The sequence below is a fragment of the Chrysemys picta genome, chromosome 19 (genome assembly GCF_011386835.1).
Source record: "Chrysemys picta bellii isolate R12L10 chromosome 19, ASM1138683v2, whole genome shotgun sequence".
Classification (NCBI taxonomy): Eukaryota; Metazoa; Chordata; order Testudines; family Emydidae; genus Chrysemys; species Chrysemys picta.
The window spans coordinates 4023939-4044752 of record NC_088809.1 but is presented as its reverse complement, the minus strand read 5'-3'; the positions used below and the strand labels follow the sequence as shown (position 1 = coordinate 4044752).

Here is a 20814-nt window from a genome sequence, read left to right as displayed (position 1 = left end):
CCAGTGAGTGTGAGGGTTTGATGAACTACAGTGATGGCTGGTTAAGAAATCCTTTACTAAGTCTTGAGTAGACGAGATCCACAAAACCCCGTCCCCTAATCTGAACTCCCAGCTTCTTCGTCCAGGTCAATCTTCGATCTAGTCTAAACTCAGAACAATAGAATCATAGAATAGCAGGGTTGGAAGGGACCTCCGGAGGTCATCTAGTCCAACCCCCTGCTCAAAGCAGGACCAATCCCCAGACAGATTTTTGCCCCAGATTCCTAAAAAGCCCCCTCAAGGATTGAACTCACAACCCTGAGTTTAGCAGGCCAGTGCTCAAACCACGGAGCTATCTACAATGAGTAACGTAGCCCTCCTGGAGATGGGTGCAGACACGCTAACTGCTGTTCCATCTCCCCCTGTTCAGCCTAGGGACAGATGGAACAGTAGTAGAAATACCTGCCCCTCTCTGCACTGTAGTGCAGGGGTCAGCTCAGAATTCTGCTTGCACGTGATTCATGCACTGAGACGCTTTGCATCACTGCCGTCGTTCACCCCACAGTGCAGGAACAGGGAGTTGGACTCCCATTACCTGGCACAGACTTGAGTAGTAAGAAATGTCTATGGAGGAGTAACCTGTAGCAAAGGTCACTGTGAGAATGACCAGAATACAAATGATGTTAGGAAATAAAGGGCAATCCTAACACAGGACGGGGGGAAAGAAATTGGCAGAGGCTGAGTCTGTTTGAATGCAGAAAGTCCCAGAAGGCAAAACCTTTCACGCAGAGAGAAATCAGATGCCAAATTAATGTTCAATTCACCAGGTGAATGCCGGAGGTAGAAATGCAGCTAGCAGGGAAAGCAAGAGAACAAAGCAAGGCTGTGTAAGGGTACAATGGCTTATACATTGAATGAAATCCCCGGCACTGACCCTCTGAACATGGGGGGAGGCCAGATTTACAAGCTATAGGACCAGCATCACCTCTGACCTGCTTCCCCCAGCCTTGGTTTTTCATTAACACAGCTAGGCTAAAAGGCAACAACGGTTTCCTTCAGCAGGAGTGAGCAAGCTTGGAACTGAATCAAGCAATGTTAGAGAGGAGCAGAGATCTCTGTGTGGGGCTGCGTCCTAACTGCAGATAGACTAATCCAAAGTTAGGAGCCACGTGATTTGGGGAGCAACCACGAGACTCTATAAAGAGGACAGCACAACTGTCACTGGAAGGGATCAGGTGAAAGCCTCAGCCAACCAAAATAATAGGCGGGCAGCTCTTGAAGGGCCTAATCCTGCATCCATTGAAGTCACTGGGTGCTTTGTCACTGATTGCAATGGAGTCAGACCCTAGCAGCAACAGCATGGCAGAAAGCGTGTGCCTTCTCTCAGTGGCACCAGAGGATGTGTAAGTTGCACTGGCTACGCTGCTTACCCGTGACACAGTTCAGTACCAGTGGAAGCTGCAGTGTAGACAGGACTCCAGCATTGTTACCCCCGGCCCCTCTAATTCTATTCTGCACAGATCTAGATGGCGTGGTGGTAAAAAAAACAAAACCAAACCCAGAGTCCTGGCTATGCCTGTGCAGCAGTCTGGCTCCACTGTTAGTCAGAAACCTGGGTTCTGTTCCTGGCCCTGACACTGATCTGAAGTCACTTCACCTCCCACTCCCTTTCCAGCTTGTTCCTGGTGATAAGTGCTCTGGCAGGGACTCTCTCTCACCGTGTTTGTACAGCGCTTATCATACTGAGACCTCAAGGGCAGCTGGCACGGCTGCCATGCAAACCATTGCCAGTGCAGACAAGGCCTCAGGCAGCAACGTGAAATCCACAGGGGACAAATCCCACCTTCCTTCCTCAGCCCACATATCCCCACTGCATCCAGCACACAGCCCATGGCCAGGACACCCGTGCTAAGTGCCATGGGTTTATTAAGGAGCTTTACTTGAGTACTGACTCAGAAAGAGGAATGCCACCTTCCGGCTCAGCCATGACACTTTTTGCAGCACTTCTTCTGTCCTTAGACCTCCCATTCAATTATGGGCCGGTACCAGCCTTGATTAGCATGCAAGACAACATCGCAAGGCAGTCTGGCTGCAGGAATTCCCCATCCCCAGAGGTTGCTGTCTCCAGCTGCCCCCATCAGGGCTGTCCAGGCCACCCTGCCATAGACTCATAGATGTGCAGGGCTGGAAGGGACCTCGAGAGGTCATCTAGGCCACCCCCTGCGTGGAGGCAGAACCAAGCATCCCTAGAACAGTATCCGACTCTGCTAGAGGCTGTCCTCTCCTGCTCCTCCTCCGTGTGTCCAGGGACTTTACTCATCACCTGTTCTCAGGCTGTGCCAACAAGAGGGGGTGGCGGATAGGGGCATGCTCGCTCAGCCATGACTGAAGTGCACTCTGCTGCGGTTACGTAACGGTCGCCTGCTCGGGTCAGGTGAATCGAACGGGTTTAACCAACGGGGCAGGAAAAGAGGGTTAGTTATTCCCTGGAGCAGCGGCAGCATGGAGCTCGCGGGCCCCGCTGATGAGAACCCCTTCAGAGATGCCAGGAGCATCGTCCCGCCTGCGCCATCCTCCGGCTGCGGGCAGAAGAGCAGCTGCTGGATTCGCCAGCTGATCCCATTCAACTTCTGGGAAGAGGCGAAGAAGCTGCTGGTGCTGTCGGGGCCATTGGTGAGGCGAGGGAGGGATAGAGATAGCCGGGTTTGCGTTTGCCCAGTGAATTGGTGCAGGCGGGTCCCCTCAAGTTGGATCAGCAGAGCCCCGAGTCACATGGGTTTGAATCCTGCTTGCTGGAGGGTGGGGGAAAGGGGCTGCTGGATGGATTCCAGACTTCCAGGGGATGAGCTCCTGTAGGTTTTAAGTATCAGAGGGGAGCCGTGTTAGTCTGAACTGTAAAAGCCGCAAAGAGTCCTGTGGCACCTTATAGAATACCTACATGCATCCGAAGAAGTGGGTAGTCACCCACGAAAGCTCATGCTCCAATACATCTGTTAGTCTATAAGGTGCCACAGGACACTTTGCTGCTTTTGTAGGTTTTAAGTGGCATTTGGGGGTTTGACTCTCGTCGTCCTTCCTGCCCCATCCTGGATCTTCCTCCCTTAGCAGGCAGGCAAGCTGGCCAGACCAGCTCAGCTCAGCACTCACCCTTCGTCCACTGGTTCTCCTAGAAAGTCCAGGCCCCCTCTTATTGCAAGGCTCAGAGCCATGGTTCAGTTCATCCCCTGGTCCTGACCCTCCCCTTTGCTGCATGCTGAAATGACCACTTGCCGCTTCCTGTGGAATAATCAGCAAAGGAGGAATGGGTGAGAGAGGAAAGGGAGGGAGGAACCGTAGGATTGGGTACAGTGCGGCACTGTTGAAGCCCTCAGCACTGGGGACACGGGTGGATGGTGCTCACTCGGAGAAGGAAAGGAACGAGACATCACAGACACTAGCAGGAAAGCCCCTGTTCCTGGAAGGAGCGAGAGATCCATGGGTGCAGGCACAGCCTTCCCCGGGCTGCACTGCTGAAGGCTTCTTGGCGTGTGCCTTGGGGCAGGTGTCTTGCGCACCATAGAGCAGGAGGCAAGCCGGAGGCTGCGCTGGGGTGGTTGAGGAGATGCTGTGACCCAAAGGGAATGGAGCAGGGCTAGTTTCAGCATTTAAAATGGTGGCAGCGGCTTGGGTCCCATCTAGACTAAGACTCTTCCCACCAGTGGAGCCGATCAGATATTACCAAATGTGAGAGATTTCTGGTGTAAATTGGGCCTGGGGTGTCGAAATGCGGCTCCGTCGCACCCGTTCCAATCTGGGCTTGGCAGCATTACTCCAGGCTTACCCAGATGTAGCCGAGATCAGAGTCTGGCCGATTTCGCCAAAACACCGAGAGCTGCTGGCGTCTGATGTCACCAGCCCTCGTGGAGTGTCAAGTGGAGTGATTAACCCTGAGCTGACCAGGGACCGGCTAGAACCGCGAGGAAACGAGTTGGTGACGGAGACTCATTGCATCGCCAAGTCTTGCAGAGAATTTCCAATGGCTGGTGGATAAACCTAAAACCAGCTTAATCTGGGGGTTGGGTTTTTTTTTTTTTTTTTAAATATTCTAACATTATTCGTTAAACCATTTGAATGGGGACAATCCCGCCCTCTCTCTTTTGTACAGTACAGGAAGAGTGTGTCCTCAGGGAGCCTCCCAGTGTATTCCCGCCCTGGACTCTGCAGCCTGCAGTCACCATGATCTCTGTTTTTCCTCCCCCCTCCACCCTTTCTAGACCTTGATCCAGTTGCTGGTCTTTATGATACACATTGTAAGCTCTATATTCTGTGGCCATCTGGGGAAGGTTGAGTTGGCCTCCGTCTCACTTGCTGTTGCTGTAAGTATTTTAGTTCTGAGTCTTTACATAGGTTGTATCCTTTCATGCCAGCTCATGTATACTAAACGTCTCTTATCAAACAGTAACTAGGTAGTTGGAGTGGTGGGTTGATAGCTGAAGGGCTGGTAGCAGCCTGGGATAGAGGGGGACCTTTGACATCGCCTTTGCCTTTCAAACCCAGCCCTAGATGAAACCTGTGACCGTCTGAAATTGCACTTTCATGTTTTTTCACTGTTGTTTTATCATTATGACTATTTCCAGGTTATAAATGTTACTGGCATCTCTGTGGGGGTTGGTTTATCTTCCGCATGTGACACGTTAATATCCCAGGTAGGTAACAGCTGCTGGTTTCTGATCTCTTTGTTTTAGAGATGATGTGTTTTTTTAAAGACACTGGCTGAATAGAGTCGCCTATATTGCACAGTGCTGTCATAATTGGTGTCTGAGCAGGGCCGGATCTAGCTTTTTTGCTGCCCCAAGCAGCAAAAAAAAGCGCTGACCCCCGAGCCCCCCAGCCGAGCGCCGCTCCGCCCCCCCCCCCCCCCCCGCCGAGCACCGCGCCGCTCCCCCGCCGAGCGCCACCAGAACCCCCCCCAGAGCACCGCCACCCCCCTGCCGAGCGCCGGAGGCTGCCCCCCCCGTGCCGAGCGCCGCTCCACCCCCCCCAGCCAAGCACCGCGCCGCCCCCCCCGCCGAGCGCCGCCAGAACCCCCCCCAGAGCACCGCCACCCCCCTGCCAAGCACCACCGGAACGCCCCCCAGCACCGCCAGAGCCCGTCTACTGCCGCGCCGCCGGAGCGCCCCCCCTCCCCGCGGAATGCCGCGCTGCGCTCCCCCCACCGCCCCTTACCAGGTGCCGCCCCAAGCATGTGCTTGGGTGCCTGGTGCCTGGAGCCAGCCCTGTGTCTGAGCTTTTGGAAGAGTCAGAGCCAAGTAGCTGAACCCTTAGAAATTCCAAACTCCATAGGTTTTGCCCTTCAGGACACCCAGGTGAGCAGATCCTATGAAAGGATCATACCAAGGAATGACTCAGTTGTCTAAGCAATTACCTAGAGGCCCTAGAACATGCAGTTCAAAGCTCCATCTGGGTCCAATGTGGCTCTTCATCTCGCAAGGATCAATCACATGTCATGCTTCTGCAGAATGAGACGGCAATGTTCTCCCGGGACCATCTGGCTGCAGGAGTTGAGCCCAGGACTTCTGGATCTAAAGATATGAGCCTCTTACTCCTGTAGCAAAAGGACCAGGTCCATTAACTCCAGGGCTGTAACAGACTCATAAGCCACTAAGTGGGGTCAGAGATCCACACTGTGATAGCAGCTTTTAGACTAGTGGGTCTCAACCTTTCCAGACAACTGGACCCCTTTCAAGAGTCTGATTTGTCTTACGTACCCCAAGTTTCACCCCAGTTAAAAACTACTTGCTTACAAAAATCAAACATCAAAATGCAGCACAGTTACTGAAAAATTGCTGACTTTCTCATTTTTACCACATGATTATAAAATAAATCAATTGGAATATAAATATTGTACTTACATTTCAGTGTATATATATTATACTATACTATCTAGGGCAGTATGAACATGTCACGGTCTGTATGAAATTTTAGTTTGTACTGACTTCACTAGTGCTTTCTATGTAGCCTGTTGTAAAAGTAGGCAAATATCTAAACGAGTTGGTGTACCCCCTGAAAGATCTCTGAATACCCCCAGGGCTACATGTACCCCTGCTTGAGAACCACTGTCTTAGACCACCCTAAAAACCACATCCTACCTGCTTTGCATGGATACTGAAGGATCCCAGGGCATGTTTTTAATGACCCTCAAAGTCCTCACATGCCCTTGTGCTACAATAGGCAGTGGGTGACGCCCGACACTCCTGTGCAGTTCCTGTATGGACCCCGCAGACTCTTAGTGCAGTCCAGGGGTCAGAGGTGGAGAGCGTGGCTGAAGGATGCCATTGGATTTAACCTCTTGTTTTCCAGACGTACGGCGGTAAGAACATGAAGCGGGTGGGGACCATCCTGCAGCGTGGCACCCTCATCCTGCTGCTTTGCTGCTTCCCCTGCTGGGCTCTCTTCATCAACACCGAGCAGATCCTGCTGCTGGTCCGGCAGGACCCGGAGGTCTCCAGGTTGGGCGTGTGCTCCAGTTTGTACAGCTCCATGCTGCGGGTCACACTCTCTCCAAGAAACCAAGGGGACGGGTGCCTTACATTTACGTGCTAAGGCCTCAGTGACACCGGAGCAGCCCCCTCATGGACCAGGCCCTGCCCTCAGCAACACTGGTGTAGCACTCCCTTCTCCCCATTGGCCGGGCCCAGCCCTCGGCGACACTGGTGTAGCACTCCCTTCTCCCCATTGGCCGGGCGCAGCCCTCGGCGACACTGGTGTAGCACTCCCTTCTCCCCATTGGCCGGGCCCAGCCCTCAGCAACACTGGTGGAGCACTCCCTTCTCCCCATTGGCCGGGCCCAGCCCTCGGCGACACTGGTGGAGCACTCCCTTCTCCCCATTGGCCGGGCCCAGCCCTCGGCGACACTGGTGGAGCACTCCCTTCTCCCCATTGGCCGGGCCCAGCCCTCGGCGACATTGGTGGAGCACTCCCTTCTCCCCATTGGCCGGGCCCAGCCCTCGGCGACACTGGTGGAGCACTCCCTTCTCCCCATTGGCCGGGCCCAGCCCTCGGCGACACTGGTGGAGCACTCCCTTCTCCCCATTGGCCGGGCCCAGCCCTCGGTGACACTGGTGGAGCACTCCCTTCTCCCCATTGGCCGGGCCCAGCCCTCGGCGACACTGGTGGAGCACTCCCTTCTCCCCATTGGCCGGGCCCAGCCCTCGGCGACACTGGTGGAGCACTCCCTTCTCCCCATTGGCCGGGCCCAGCCCTCGGCGACACTGGTGCAACCCCTCTCTCCCTATTGGGTTCTGCCATCAGCCCGCCCCATGTAGCCCTGCCATCGTATTAATTGGGGTCACATCCATGGGTATAACCCAAGGCACAATTTGGCCCTGAATCTTGCTGCCTTTTGAAGGCAAATTCTCTGCCTCCCTCTTGCACAGCAGCGGATTATCCTGTGGCAGGCGGCTTATCAAACGGGTCTCCGCAGGGGAGCCGTTTCTTGTAACAATGCTGCTGAGCTGTGGCTCGGTAGGAAGGTGTAGCCGCAGTGGAGGAAGGTAGAGGTAGGGTTACCATTCGTCCGGATTTACCCGGACGTGTCCTCCTTTTTGTGTTAAAAATAGCGTCGGGGGGGGGAATTTGTAAATCACTAAAAATGTCCGGGATTTCCCCCCCATGCAGAGCAGAGCGAGCGGCTGGGAGGGCTGCAGGAAAGTCAGCCGCTCGCCTGGGGCTCTGGCAGCCAGAGCCCTTCCCCCGCAGCTTGCCGGGCTGGACTCCGGAGCAGCCGTAGAGCTCCCCCCCCCTGCATTCTGAGCCGGCCGGCCTGCCGGGCCATTTGCATCGGGCCTCGGCAGCTCCTCCTCCCCTGCAGCCCAGCGCCCCGCTCCCGCAGCACTGTGCAGGGGCAGGGACCGGGTTGTGTGTTGCGCTGGGGAGCGCAGCCACGTGTCCGGCTCCGCACAGAGCCCAACACCATGTTCTGAGCGGCGGGGTAAGGGGGCCAGGGGGCAGGAGAAGGGGCAGGGAGATTTTGGAGGGGGCAGTCAAGAGTCAGGAGTTCCGGGGGGGGGGCTTTTTGGGGGTGGTGGAGAAGGTTTTGGGCAGTCAGGATACAGGTAGGGGGTAGGGTCCTGGGGGGCAGTTTGGGGGGGGGTCTTAGGAGGGGGCAGTTAGGGGACAAGGAACAGGGAGGCTTAGGTAGGGGGTGCAGTTCTGGAGGGCAGTTAGGGGCAGGGGTCCCAGGAGGGGGACAAGGAACGGGGGAGGTTTGGGGGTTCTGAGGGGGGCGGGAAGTGGGAGGGGCAGGGGCGGGGCTAGGGCAGGATGGGGGCGGGGCTCCTCCCGTCCTCTTTTTTGCTTGCTGAAATATGGTAACCCTAGTAGAGGATTGCTGGTCCCATACCCCCTTACATTACCCAGCGAGTGCAGAGGGGCAGGCCATGGCTGGCAGGGGAAGAGGGTTGTTTTGGAAGATGCCCTGGTACTAATTGTGGGGTTTTGTATCTTCCCCCAGGTTAACCCAGGTTTATGTGATGATTTTTATCCCAGCTCTTCCTGTAAGTTCCCATTACCCTCGACTCTCTCTATCAGTCACTGCTAGGAAGTCACTTCCCCCAGAGCCCAAAGCCAGATGCCGCCTGCGCCCGCCCCCTCAGCTCAATGGAGTCCCATGGCCCCTTTCTCGCCTGCAGTGGCTTCTTGCATGCGAAATAGTCTCTCTCCTTCCTGCAGGAATGTTCAAAATTGGGGACAGCCCTTGGTGGAGCCTCGCAAGATCTAATTGGACACTGGCCCCGGGCAAGTGCTCTGTGGGATTTTTAGGACAGGCCAGTAAACTCTCTTCGCTTTTTCATTCTCTTTAAGGGCTAGTAAATAGATAATGTTGTTACTACTGTTATTTTTTCCCTAGTGTCCAAGAGCATCTTAAGGGTTTTTGTGCCGGGGCTGCTAAATTTTCGTTTACCAGTTTACCAAGCTGCCTTAGTAGGTTTAATGTGGGGCGCAGCATGAATCCGGCATCTCACCCTGACTTTGCAGTTAGCCCTGGGCTCTGTTACCCGCTAGGTCTTTTGAAGGCACTGGAAGTACGTTTTTGTCCTGCATCCCCAGCCGCAGCGATGCCGTCCAAACCAGACCCTCCTTCCTGTGCCCCAGGAACACCAGCTGGGCACTGTGCTTTCTGCTTCTCCTGTAATCTCTAGACTCTGCTCTGAACGGTCCCCTGATCTCAGTCTGATTCACTGATTTTTGCAGGCCGCATTTCTGTACCAGTTGGAGACGAGATATTTGCAGAATCAGGTAGGCTGCCCCTTTACCTTCACGTTCACATCTTTGTTGAGTAAAGGGGGCAAATCTCTCATTCTGTGCCACTGCGCAGGGTTTCTCTCTCAGGTCATTGGCCCCGAGAGCTCACATCTGTTTTGCACCGTGTCCAGTAGCACATATAAAACGCATGCCAGGTAGGGTCCTTGTGCTGCAGTTTGAGCCGACCACCATGGCCTGGGTTCAGTGCAGCAGCTTCGTTTGCATTTGTGCTAATGATGGGCCAATCCTACCTCTATTATGAGTTTGGAAAAAACAAAGGTTTTCCGACATGACGTTCCCACTGGCGCCCACTCCGAATGCATTTAGCTGCCCTTTTAGATTCCAGCTAATTAATCGTCTCACTTTGCACATGCTGATATTTCAGTAGATCAGCTGCGTGCCGCCTATTTTCCAAGGCAATAGCGAGCGTGAATTTTGCTCTCTGGCTTTATTTTTCACAGGTCAATCGTTGTAGCCAGTTCTGGTTAGGTGGGTTTTGTGGGCATTCCCGACTCTAGCTAATAACTGCAGCAGGACGGTAGGGTATTAGTTCTGCATCTGTATTCCTTCTTTGAGGAGCTCTCTGCAGTAAGAACTGCCACTCAGAAACAATATTTGCACAGCTCTGAGGATCTCAGCCACGTTTTGCAAGGATGTGCAAAGTACCATTATGCCTAGGCTACATGTAGGGAAACTGAGGCACAACAGTTAAGAACTAGACATTTCAGGAGTGGCCTCTAAATCTGTGGTCAGGCTTTCAGAAGTGCTGAGCACCAATAGCTCCCACTGACTTCAAATGGGTTATGGATGCTCAGTGCTTCTGAAAATCAGGCCTTGAGGCTCTGATTTTGGGCACCTACAGACTGACGGTACCCTAAATTAGAGGCCCCTGTTGAAAATCTGGGCCTACGTTACTTGCCCAGGATTACATGGCAAGTTAATGATGTAATTGGGAACAGAACTCAGATCTCCTGCTCTCACCACTCAACCTGCTGCTTCCTGAATGGTGTTTGTAAAGAGCAATAATTCTGATACAACTGGAGGCTCCTAGACAATCAGAATACAGAGCTACTTCCCCTCAATACAAGGCTGCTTTCTTGAATAAAATTCCACCATAGCATCACCAGTTCTACCCTCCCCAGTCACTCCCCCACTCCCATCTGCTTCCATTGCTACCCAAGAGTTTGGTATTGAACAGATCGGTGAAGCACGAACATACGTCTTTCTCCAGAAGCCATGTTTATATTTTAGATAAGGCAACAAAAATCCAGGAGCCCTGGAAAAAAATACATATCTGTATTTTGTTTAATTTCAGAGGATAATCTGGCCGGAGGTGCTAAGTGGCATCATTGGAAATATCATAAATGCCATTGCAAACTATGTCTTTATCTACGTGCTGGACCTCGGAGTCATGTGAGTAGTGCCTGAATATTTGGAAGACAGAAACTAGACGTCCAGCTATGGCTCGATCCTGAGTGGTACTGATTTTGGGGGGCCAACTTGAGACCTCCTTTCAAGGGGCTTGGATTTTCAGAGACCAGATGCTAAGCACTTCAGAAAAATCAGATCCCTTTACAGGCGTCTCAAGTTGGGCACCCAAAAGCATTAGCCACTTGTGAAAAATCGTGGCCCAAGTGAACAAATGTGACGGTCACGGATGGCTACTGAGACACAGCTTGGATCTCTAGAGGATACTAAAGCTCTCTTAACTTGCACGTGGTTTCCAGCTGAGGCCAGTGGGACTTTGCTTAAAGGATAAAACCAAGCAAGGGCCCAATATTTGGCCCAGGGGTATGATTAGCTCTCTTCATCCAGAAAACCAGGCCCTGAGGCAATCAATAGGGATCCCATTGGCCATTGCAGAAATGCAGTCCCCTCTCACTGGGTATGTTCACCAGATACAGAACAGACATTGCCCTGACGTCCTTCCTCTGTAAAACCCCCACTTGCTCTCTCAGCACTGGCTGTGACGGAGGCAGGACTTCAGGACCCAAAAGCATTAGTGTAGGAAGTGAAGCAGCTGTGAGTTCCTGTTTGTGCAATGCTTGGGAGATGGAAAGTGCTGGTTATTTGTAGGATGGAGTCATTTATCTGGGTAAAAGAACAGGGCAAATATACACACGCCAGCTGGAAACTGACTGGTAGCAAAGGGTTCCATGGAGCCTTCTGGGATATGGAGTCCCGGCCAATCAGATCGTATCTAGTGAGATGTTTGTGCCGTAGCAAACCAGCCCGTGAGGATAAGCAGGTGGGGTGCTAGTCTAGTCCATCCACCCCAGCATTCTGCCCCCTGGAGGGACCGATTCCTAATGCTTCAGAGGGAGGTGAACTCCCCACTCACTGAGTACCCGCTCAGCAATGCAACGCTGGGTGTGGAGTGGGCGAGATGCTCTTGTCGTCTGCGCAAGTGTCTTCAGTTCAATTCCTAAGCGAGGCTTTAGCTGCAGCTAGAGCAACTGCTGGCGAGACAGGGCTCTCTGCAAGAGCCGAAAGTCCAACTGGCTTTCTCTGTCCCTTTCCTAGGGGTTCCGCCTGGGCAAACACTGTTGCTCAGTACACTCAAGCCATCTTCCTGTTCCTGTACATTGTCGCGAAGAAGCTCCATGTGGAGACCTGGGGAGGTGTAGTATCTTTCTGTTATGCTCTCGTGTGTCTGCAAAACTCTCTGCTTCCCATGGGAGACCCTCTCAGCTCCCCCTTCCATTGATTTTCATTCCATGGGTGAGAAGAGTTAATATTAACCTTGGTATAAGCCTGTCTGCCAGATGCCGTGTTGTGTAAGTTACAGCTCAGATCGACAGAGCGTATCACGAATGCTGGGTGAGCCTGGGAAGAAAGTCGTGTCGGTGAGCAGCGTTCCTGGCTGAACTGAACCTCGCTTCTAAAGCTGCCAGAGGTCCCCGTGCTGCCATCAGAACAGCACCCGTCCCATCCTGCTGGCTGTTCTGCGCAGGTGCAGGAGTCACCTGTAGAACTGGGGCCTGGGTTTGAGAGTGTCACTTAGGGCTCTCTGGGCCCACTGGGATGTGTTAATGGACAAAGCACACTCGCCATTGCTGGAGTTCCTGCTGAGGTTACAGCGCGGCTTGGGAGGGCCCATTGAGTACAGAAAGGGTGGCAGTTTCCCCCTGGGATTTACAGAAATGTCCAACCTGGTCCCTAGCACTCTCTCTAACATGGCCGAGGCCCCAAAGAGATTAGGGCCAACTCTAAACCCTCTTGGAGTTTGGGTGCATCTGAATCGGGGCTTTTTCTCTTTGCACGTCGCTTGCTCTGGAAAGTGAAAATAGACCCAGTTAGTTTCACTTCCTGGTTCTCCATGTGCTGACCCCCCCAGGCTGACTCTTTACACCCTTCATCTTCTTGTCCCAGGCTGGTCCAGCGAGTGCCTCCAGGAGTGGGACACCTTCATCACTCTGGCTGTGCCCAGCATGCTCATGATCTGCATCGAGTGGTGGACCTACGAAATCGGAAGCTTCCTGATAGGTTAGTGATGGGAGGAGCATGTTGATGGGGCACTAGAAATATCATCCCCAAGGAGGATCACCACAGTGGTTCTCAACCAGGGGTACATGTACCCTTGGGGGTACTCAGACGTCTTCCTGGGGGTACATCAACCCAGCTAGATACTTGCCTAGTTTTACAACGGGATACATAAAAAGCACTAGCGAAGTCAGTACAAACCAAAAGTTCGTACAATGACTTGTTTACACTGCTCTATAGACTATACACTGAAATGTAAGTACAATCTTTCTCTTCCAATCGATTTAGTTTCTAATGATATGGTAAAGAGGAGAACAGCAGCAGTTTTTCAGTACTAGCATGCGGTGGCACTTGTGTATCTTTGTGTGTGATGTTGTAGGTGAGTAATTTTTGAGTGCGGGAGTTTTTAAACTTGGGGTACGCAAGACAAACCAGCCTCCTGAAAGGAGTCCGGACAGGTTGAGAGCCACCGATCTGCTGACGTTTCACCTGCTCTTTAAAAGGCTCCTTTTCTGGGGAGCAAACTACAAAATTCTGACATTTCCCCCCGAATTCAGGCCTGCTGAGCGTAGTGGAGCTTTCCGCACACTCCATCATTTATGAGGTGTCCACGGTGTCGTACATGGTAAGACTTCGGGGTTATTATTTACGTTCCTGCACCACCTAAAGGCCCCCCCTGAGAGAGCCCCCCCATTGTGCTGGGCACTGACCAGCCATGCGAGACAGCCCCTGCTCTGACGCACTTACGGTCAAAATAGGCAGAGGAAGTATCCACAGTGGGCAGGGCGGGAGGCGAGGCCCAGAGAGACTTGCTCGGGGTCGCCCAGGGCATCTGGTGGCAGAGCAGGGAGTCAACCCCAGATCCGAACCCCAGGCTCAGTCGAGAGGGGCTAATATCTGCATTCATTTGTAGCTGCTCCGGCCATTCCCAGGAAGAGTCTCTGTGAGGGCGAGGCGGGACTCACAAGCCTAGCAGCAGCCCCCAGGCGCCTTCTACTCCGTTCCTTAAACCTGTTCATCCAGCAAACGGAGCCAGCCCCTAACTAGCCTTGATGGCGCTAGAGGCCATCAGCCTAAGGCCGAACGACCCCAACGCCTGTCACCAGACAGCCACTCAGACTGAAGTATTAGCCTTAACCACAGTCAGCCCCAAACATGTCCCACATCTGTCTCCTGGGCTCAGCTTCCACATGTGCCCAGACCTGTGCCTGTCTCCTGCTCCTGGCCTGTCAATCCATAATACCCAGCAGTTTGGGGTTTAGAGAGACGTTATCAGCACTCCCCAGCCGTCAGGCAGGCCAGTGTTCTCCCTTATTTACAGATGGGGAAACTGAGGCTGGGAGGTGAAGTGACTTGCCCAAGGTCACAGATGGGAATCGAGGTCAGAGGCAGGATGAGAGCCCCTGCCTGGGCGCCGATTACACCTGGCTGTAGCCCCTCCCTCTGCCCGACCTAAAGTTTTGCCTCCTGCTCTGCAGAGCTCTCTCCACATTCACTTTCATTAGCTCACGGCCGCCTCCGAGCGATTGTCTCGGCTGGAGGGGTTGTAACACTCGTCCCCCTGGGTCGCTGTCGCCCACGACGTCCCCTCCCCAGACCAACATGTGTCGGTGCTTTGGGATTTCAGATTCCCTACGGACTCAGCATAGCCGCCAGCATTCAGGTGGGGAACGCGCTGGGCGCTGGGAACATAGAGGAGGCCAAGAGATCGTCCACCACCAGCATGCTGTGCACAGGTACATGACTCTGCACTGGCTCCACCCCTCCTCGGTGGCCAGGGAGTGGGGGCTCAGTCCATGTGCTACGGTGTCAGTCAAAGCGAGACGCTCATGGCTCTGCCTAGTGCCGGGCATAGCAAGGGCAGCTGTTTTTGCAAGCTTCCTACACCGATCTGTGCCAGTTGCACCTCAGTTGTCCCCTGCAGCGTCCTATTGTTTGCAGTCGTGGGATTCAGCCGGACCGCCTGCAGTTATTTAGTGATTTGCACACCTAGGGACCAGGGTGACAGCCCCGGTTTTGTTTACGCTTGTGGCCTGAGCCAGGTTGCTCAGGCTCTGACAGGAACTGGATTTCACGTAGTCGTCAGCTTGTGTTTGCTCTGTTCGACTGACTCCTGACTCTGCTTTTCAGGGTTTCTTTGCCTGGTGATGGGCGTCATATTAGCAGCCACAAAGGATGTGCTGGGATACATATTTACCAGTGACAGGTGAGTTGCTCCAATTCGGTACTACAGTCCTTTCAGAACAAAGATGACAAGTCACTATTAAAGACTGAGCCAAGGGAAGACTTGTTTGGAGGCTTAGAAGAGCCTGCTCCCAAATTGAAGTCAGGGGAAAGGTTCCCAGTGACTGCAGGGGACCTTAACGCATGGGGTGGACACACTTGCCTTCTCCTACGCTCAGTCTCCCTTAGTCATCCGAGTACAAAGCCGGGAGCTCACTGGAAAAACGATGCTGCCTCTGAGCCAGGCTTCACTCGAAAGAGAGCGCACCTTGGTGCATGTTCCTCTTTATTTGGATCAGAGTGAATTTTGTTTCGGGAGACGTCAGCTGATCAAGTCACAGGGGAAAGTCTGCTGCGAAAAGCTTAGTTAGCAGGGCGGTGCAGATGCCAGCCGGCCCAACTGATTTTCCTGATCACAAAACGAAGACGCCCGAAACCCTCAATCGCTGGTTAAAGACCAGCCAGCCGAGGGCGAAGAGTGATTTATGAGCAGCTGACTTTTCCCAAGGCAGCAGCAGAAACGAGGCTCAGAACTTCCTGTAACTCACAGTTTAGTCCCAGCCTGCGGTACGGCCCTGTGGTACCGTTGGGCTCGGTTGCACTATAAAGCGTGTGCTGTAAACAAGTCTCTCTCCGGGCACATTGGTGCAAGTTTGTGAGGGTCAGCAGGTTGTACGGAATGCAGCAATGTGTTAGGGGCACGAATTAGTTGAGCTGTGACAGATGCATTTTATTTCTAAGCCTGATTGTCTCCTTCATTCCTCAAACAGAGAGATCATTGCCCTGGTGGCTTGGGTTATGCCAGTGTACGTGATCGTCCACGTGTTTGAAGCCGGCTGTGTAAGTACTTCAGGAACTTAGCTGTGCTGCTGCATTAGCTATCAGACGGTATTTCTGACGCTGGTGAGATTCAGTTCCAGGTTGATCAAGGAGACAATTCAGAGCTCATGGCTACGAGCCTGAGTAATGTCTGCCTCCAAGTTCACAGGTCCTAGGGATGGACTCAGAGGAACGAATACATCCGATGTAATGGGGAAACTGGCCAAAAGGAAAATCATGTAATAGCAGGGCTAATAGTCAGTGCATGGTGCATTCAGATGGAAGGGAGGAGGTAGGTATGGGGAAAGAAGGGAAGGAACGCAGGAAACATTCCCTACCTTTGGGCCTACAGGAATTACTGTGTGGATCGTCTGTGAGCAGGAGACAGAGCAGTGAGTACAGTAGAAAGACAAACCGTGGTCATTTGGAAGCAGCCCATGGCTGCCAGGGGCTGGATTGAAGAAAGCAGGTTCTCCTGGGGCGAGGCTCTTATACAAGCTTCCAGGGGTTACCAGCTGCCTGGCTGCAACCAGCCATGAAGTGAGGGCTCAGCTGTGGTAAGGGTGTCCCCCCCCCCCCCCCCCGGGGTTCCATAGGGGTCAATAAGGACAAGTAAAGCAACCAATATGTGTGGGCAGCTGCTGCAGCCAGCACCGAGCCTAGGGGTCTTAGTGCAACCAGCACACATCCTTCAGAGTCGTCTTGTCCTCTCCCCTTGCAGTGCGTAACCAGCGGAGTGCTAAGAGGCGTGGGGAAGCAGAAGATCGGTGCGATCTTGAATGCTGTTGGCTACTACGCCGTGGGCCTGCCATTGGGAAGCGTGCTGTTGTTCGTGGCCAGGATTGGAATGATAGGTACAAACAGCGGAACGGGGGGAAAGGGAATTGGCCCTTTAGCCCTGGAAATAGAGGCCAAAATCTCAGGGCAAAACAGGCCCAGCTCCAGATGCTCTAGGTTAGACGCCACTGGTCGTGTCCCAGGAACAGGGCTAAGTTGTTACCCTGCCTTTGGCCATGTCTCTTGGCTGCTTTTTTTTGTTTTGTTTTTAACCCAAGGCATAAAAACTTTAGTGCCTTTAAAATGCGCCTAAAGGTTACCCCGTCCTTGTGCTGGCTGGGGTTGGGTGGGGGGGGCTCGGAGGCTGGGGGTGGGTTTCAAGGGAGTGGGTTTGGGACATTCGCCTGTTTGGTGCCTACTAAACTCAGCTGAAATGTGCTTTAGAAGCACAGATTCCAAAGCCAGCAGGGACCCCAGTGAGCTGTCTTCTGTCCCTTCGCCCCTCCTTGAAACAGCCCAAATTCCATCCAGCCCCCAGCCCCCCCTAAAAACCCAACCCCCTCACAGCCCACATCTCGCACCCCCCGCCTCCCAGAACAGTTCCAGCGCTGGCTGACAGCCCCAGAAAAATTCCATCTCTCCACCCCCCCCAGGGGTGCTGGGAGCCATTGACCCAAACGGCAAACCCTGTATATAATGGAAACCACTTCAAGCCAGGGGCTGCGACCGCCCCCACAACCCCCCTAGTTCCCTCCCCTCCACAATCCAACCTCGGCTTCAACACCAGTGTTCTCTCCAGCTCCCCCCCCCATTCCATCTCCCTCCCACCACCGTATTCATCTACACCCTGGCTGGTTAACACCCCCTTTCCCCCCTTACCTGGGGGAGTCTGGCAGAAACAGGAGATCCCCTAGGCTGGCTGGGCTGCTCAGGGCCTCGCTCTGGCTGGGTTCCTTTGGGCCTGGCTCTCCCCTTGGGAGTCCCTCCTCGGATTGGGGAGAAGCCACCTGAGAAGGCAGGTGTAGTATTAAGGGCCCTGACTGTACTGTGCAGCCGTGGCCACTAGGTGGCAGTGTTGCGCAGCTCCCCACTAGGTACAGCGAGGCCAAGCATAGGGCAGGAGCAATTCCCCAGTTCCCTGGTGGCCCAATCCTAAGGGTTCGGGCCCATGCTGGGCGTGTGTAGGCAGCAAAGCAGCGGGAGACACAGGCTTGCAGGGCCAGGAGGAGATTCCATCTGAAGTGTTTCTATAGCACCTGCCACCCTAGCTTTCATCTGGGGACCGAGCGAGTTCGTCTGGTTAACGCCAGCGTTTCCTCTCCCAGGCATCTGGGTCGGCTTGCTGATCAGCGCCTTTATCCCAGCCATCTGCTCCGTCATCTACATTGGGCGGATGAACTGGAAAAGGGCCTCCGAGGAGGTAACCAGCTTTACTTTAGTGTATTGCAGGTTGTATCTGGCATGTGTACAAGTGGGGGGCCGGGGGGTGATGGCGCAGACCTATTAGTGACACATCTTCGGGTCCCTGAATAGCGGTGACTTAGACAGCAGCAGTGGGCTCAGTGCAGCCCTTGGGTGAGGTTCTCGGCCCTGGTATGCCGCCATATTGGCCACTCCTGCCTTTAACAGCTCTGACTAAATATTAATGTTAGAATCACAATGACTGGCTAACACTCGTCACCGTATCTATCCCTCCTGACTAATCAATAATCAGTTACTCCTTTAGGGGCCTCCCCAGTCACTCTTCTCAACGCGTTAACCACGAGTGGGGCCGCTCTGTTCCCATGGCAGGGAGCCAGCTGGCCATGTGGTTAAAGGTGAAGGGAAGGAAGGCCTCTTCCCGGCCCTGTTCTGAGTTCCACGGAGCTCCTGCAACCTTCGCTGCCAGCCTGAGCACACAAAGCCCAGCAAAAGGTGCCAGACCCCGCACTGCTGAGTGCTTCCATGTTGCAGGAGAAGGCTGGACAGCACCATGAAAACTGATCTGTAGCTATTTTGGCTTAATGCAACGGGTTTGTGTAGCCCATGGTTTGGGCTCCTGCTAGTTTTTCATATATAGTTGAAAGCAGTTCAGGTCACCTCTAACTCACTGGGTCCTTGTGGGGTTTTAATGCCAACTCTGGCTAGAGAGCTCATGAGCAAACCAGTTTGGATAAAACACACACAAGCAACTTAAACCTCTCAGCCCTTGGATACTTTTTGGTCTGGCGTTGCTCTCTGGGTTCTTCCTTTACTCACAACATCCACGCCAGTAAAAGCTCCATATTCATGTCACACAAATCTCAGGGCCGGGCAGTAATAGCTCCTGTGAGACAAACTGTATATCTGAAAGGTGATAGTAAAACTTGCTTTGTAAGACAAATACATTTTCCCTTCCAACCTGCTGCATACAACAGTGATCGTCTGAGTACTGTACAGTGTGTTTATGTTCCTAGGCTCAGCAACGGGCAGGTGTGAGCCAGTTGGCCGGCAAGGATTTGAACTCAGCTCCTGTCTCACACAAGATGGCGCTCCCCTCTGGTAGGGAACGGGGTTGATTTACTAATGGCCTAATATTGTGAGTAGGGTGACCAGACAAGAAGTGTGAAAAATCAGGACGGGGGTGGGGGGGTAATAGGAGCCTATATAAGAAAAAGACCAAAAATCAGGACTGTCCCTATAAAATCCGGACATCTGGTCACCCTAATTGTGACCTGCAGATGTTCAGGTAGCACATATATGACTCCTGAGTAACTGAAGCGCTGCCCAGTGGGTAGCTAACTAAAATCACTCCCGTTCTCGGCAAGTATGTTGGGCAGTATGTGTGCACGTGTCTAAGCAGTTTGGGGGAAGCTGCTTTTAAGTGAGTTGATTATATAATGCATAAGAGCAGCATTACCATGCTCTGCACTAGTTACAGTGCAAGCCACGCTAGGGCTAGTGTTAGGAAAGGAACCCTCGAGTCCCAATGTGGAAACCTGACATACCTGCAGAGAAACTAAGGGTGTCACCGCATAGCTCTGGGCTGAGTGGACTCTCGCCCGTGCTGGTTTTGAGCTGCTGTCTCTCAACCCATGAAGATCTAGGTGCTCCCCAAGTGGAATTTCTAGGCACCAGCAGCAGTAGGCTGAGCCCAGAGCACCTGGGAGGGTGGAGCCTGTTCCCTTCTGCAGCAGGCCTGCAATCCAGCTTATCTTAAAACAATAAATGGGTTTTAAAGAGCAGACAGCAAAACCCCTCCTACTTCTAATAAGTGCTTGGTCTGCTCAGCTCTATTTTCCTTTGCACCCTGTACTGAGGGGCGGGCACAGGGCTCTTCCTGCAGGCTTTGGAGAGGAGGGAAACACCAGCTAGAAGAATGGGAATTGAGGCGTAAAGGCAGAAGAGGCAGGGATCATCTGGGTTGTAAGGAAGCAGTTTAAGGACAGTGCTCCCAGAGAGACATCTTCAGCATTGGGCCAGGGAGCAGTTTCATTTGTGAAGTCTCTGGCGGCTATCCTAGCGCTGTCAGCTGGCAACTCAGTCCTACAGCCTGAGCAGTACCATTGCCCCCCCCCCCGCTGTGTTGCAGTGGAAGCAGAAGCCCTGAACGGCGTTGTTCTGACGCGCATCACTCAGAACGAGGGTCAGACCTACCAGCTAACGCTCCAGGAAGCCACGCCTGCCCTTTCCACTGTGGGTGAAATGCTGTCTGTGAAGCAGCTAATCATACGGCGCGGGCTGGCCATCACCGGAGCTATTGCGGTACTCGCAGTAGGCATTCTAATAAGGGTCATTACTATCCACCACTAGCATCACGCTAGGGGTGGGGATAAAGGGAAGGAGACCCCTTCTGGCTCACGCGGTAGCTGAAACATGGACCCAGCTACAGACGACTAACACTCCACAGGTCCTACTGTCACAGCAAGGGCAAAGATCCCACTTCATCAGAAGACTAGAACTGACCAGCACTATGAGTTGCTCTACATGGTGCCCTTGGAAATGGCCACAGGCTGCTATGGGAATCTCATCCCACAGCTGGCTGAACAGGCTGGAAATACTTTGGAGGACTGCCCTCTCTACCCGCAGCAGCTTCTCCAGTGCAAGCAGTGATAACTTATCACCACTGTGAACTTTTATTGCTTGTAATCAGACAGCAGCAGCAATAGCTTGTGTGTGTACAGGACTGCTGGCATGGTGATTAAATGGCATTTAATGATGAATAAATCTCTCAAGCTGCCAGTGAGGGTATTGCAATAGCTCCTCTGGTTTGAAATTCATGTTAGTGTTTGG

General features: G+C 53.3%; 1 protein-coding gene across 3 annotated transcripts; it reads left to right on the top strand.

The window, feature by feature from the left end:
* Positions 1-2352: 2352 nt before the first annotated feature.
* On the top strand, positions 2353-20780 carry LOC101952430 (multidrug and toxin extrusion protein 2-like). Of its 3 annotated transcripts, none has more exons than XM_065573201.1 (17): positions 2353-2652; positions 4124-4334; positions 4596-4664; positions 6319-6467; positions 8471-8513; positions 9211-9255; positions 10577-10674; positions 11785-11882; positions 12634-12747; positions 13302-13369; positions 14372-14480; positions 14875-14950; positions 15738-15807; positions 16508-16640; positions 17889-17983; positions 18999-19083; positions 20114-20780. In XM_065573201.1, exons 2-17 carry the CDS (start codon positions 4257-4259, stop codon positions 20332-20334), a joined length of 1551 nt encoding a protein of 516 aa, XP_065429273.1. In that variant the 5' UTR covers positions 2353-2652; positions 4124-4256; the 3' UTR covers positions 20335-20780. The 3 variants fall into 3 exon arrangements, with proteins under 3 accessions (XP_065429273.1, XP_042713871.2, XP_005298370.4); XM_005298313.4 differs by having other exon boundaries at positions 2389-2652; positions 4233-4334; XM_042857937.2 differs by lacking the exon at positions 17889-17983 and having other exon boundaries at positions 2386-2652; positions 4233-4334.
* The last annotated feature ends 34 nt before the right edge of the window (positions 20781-20814 follow it).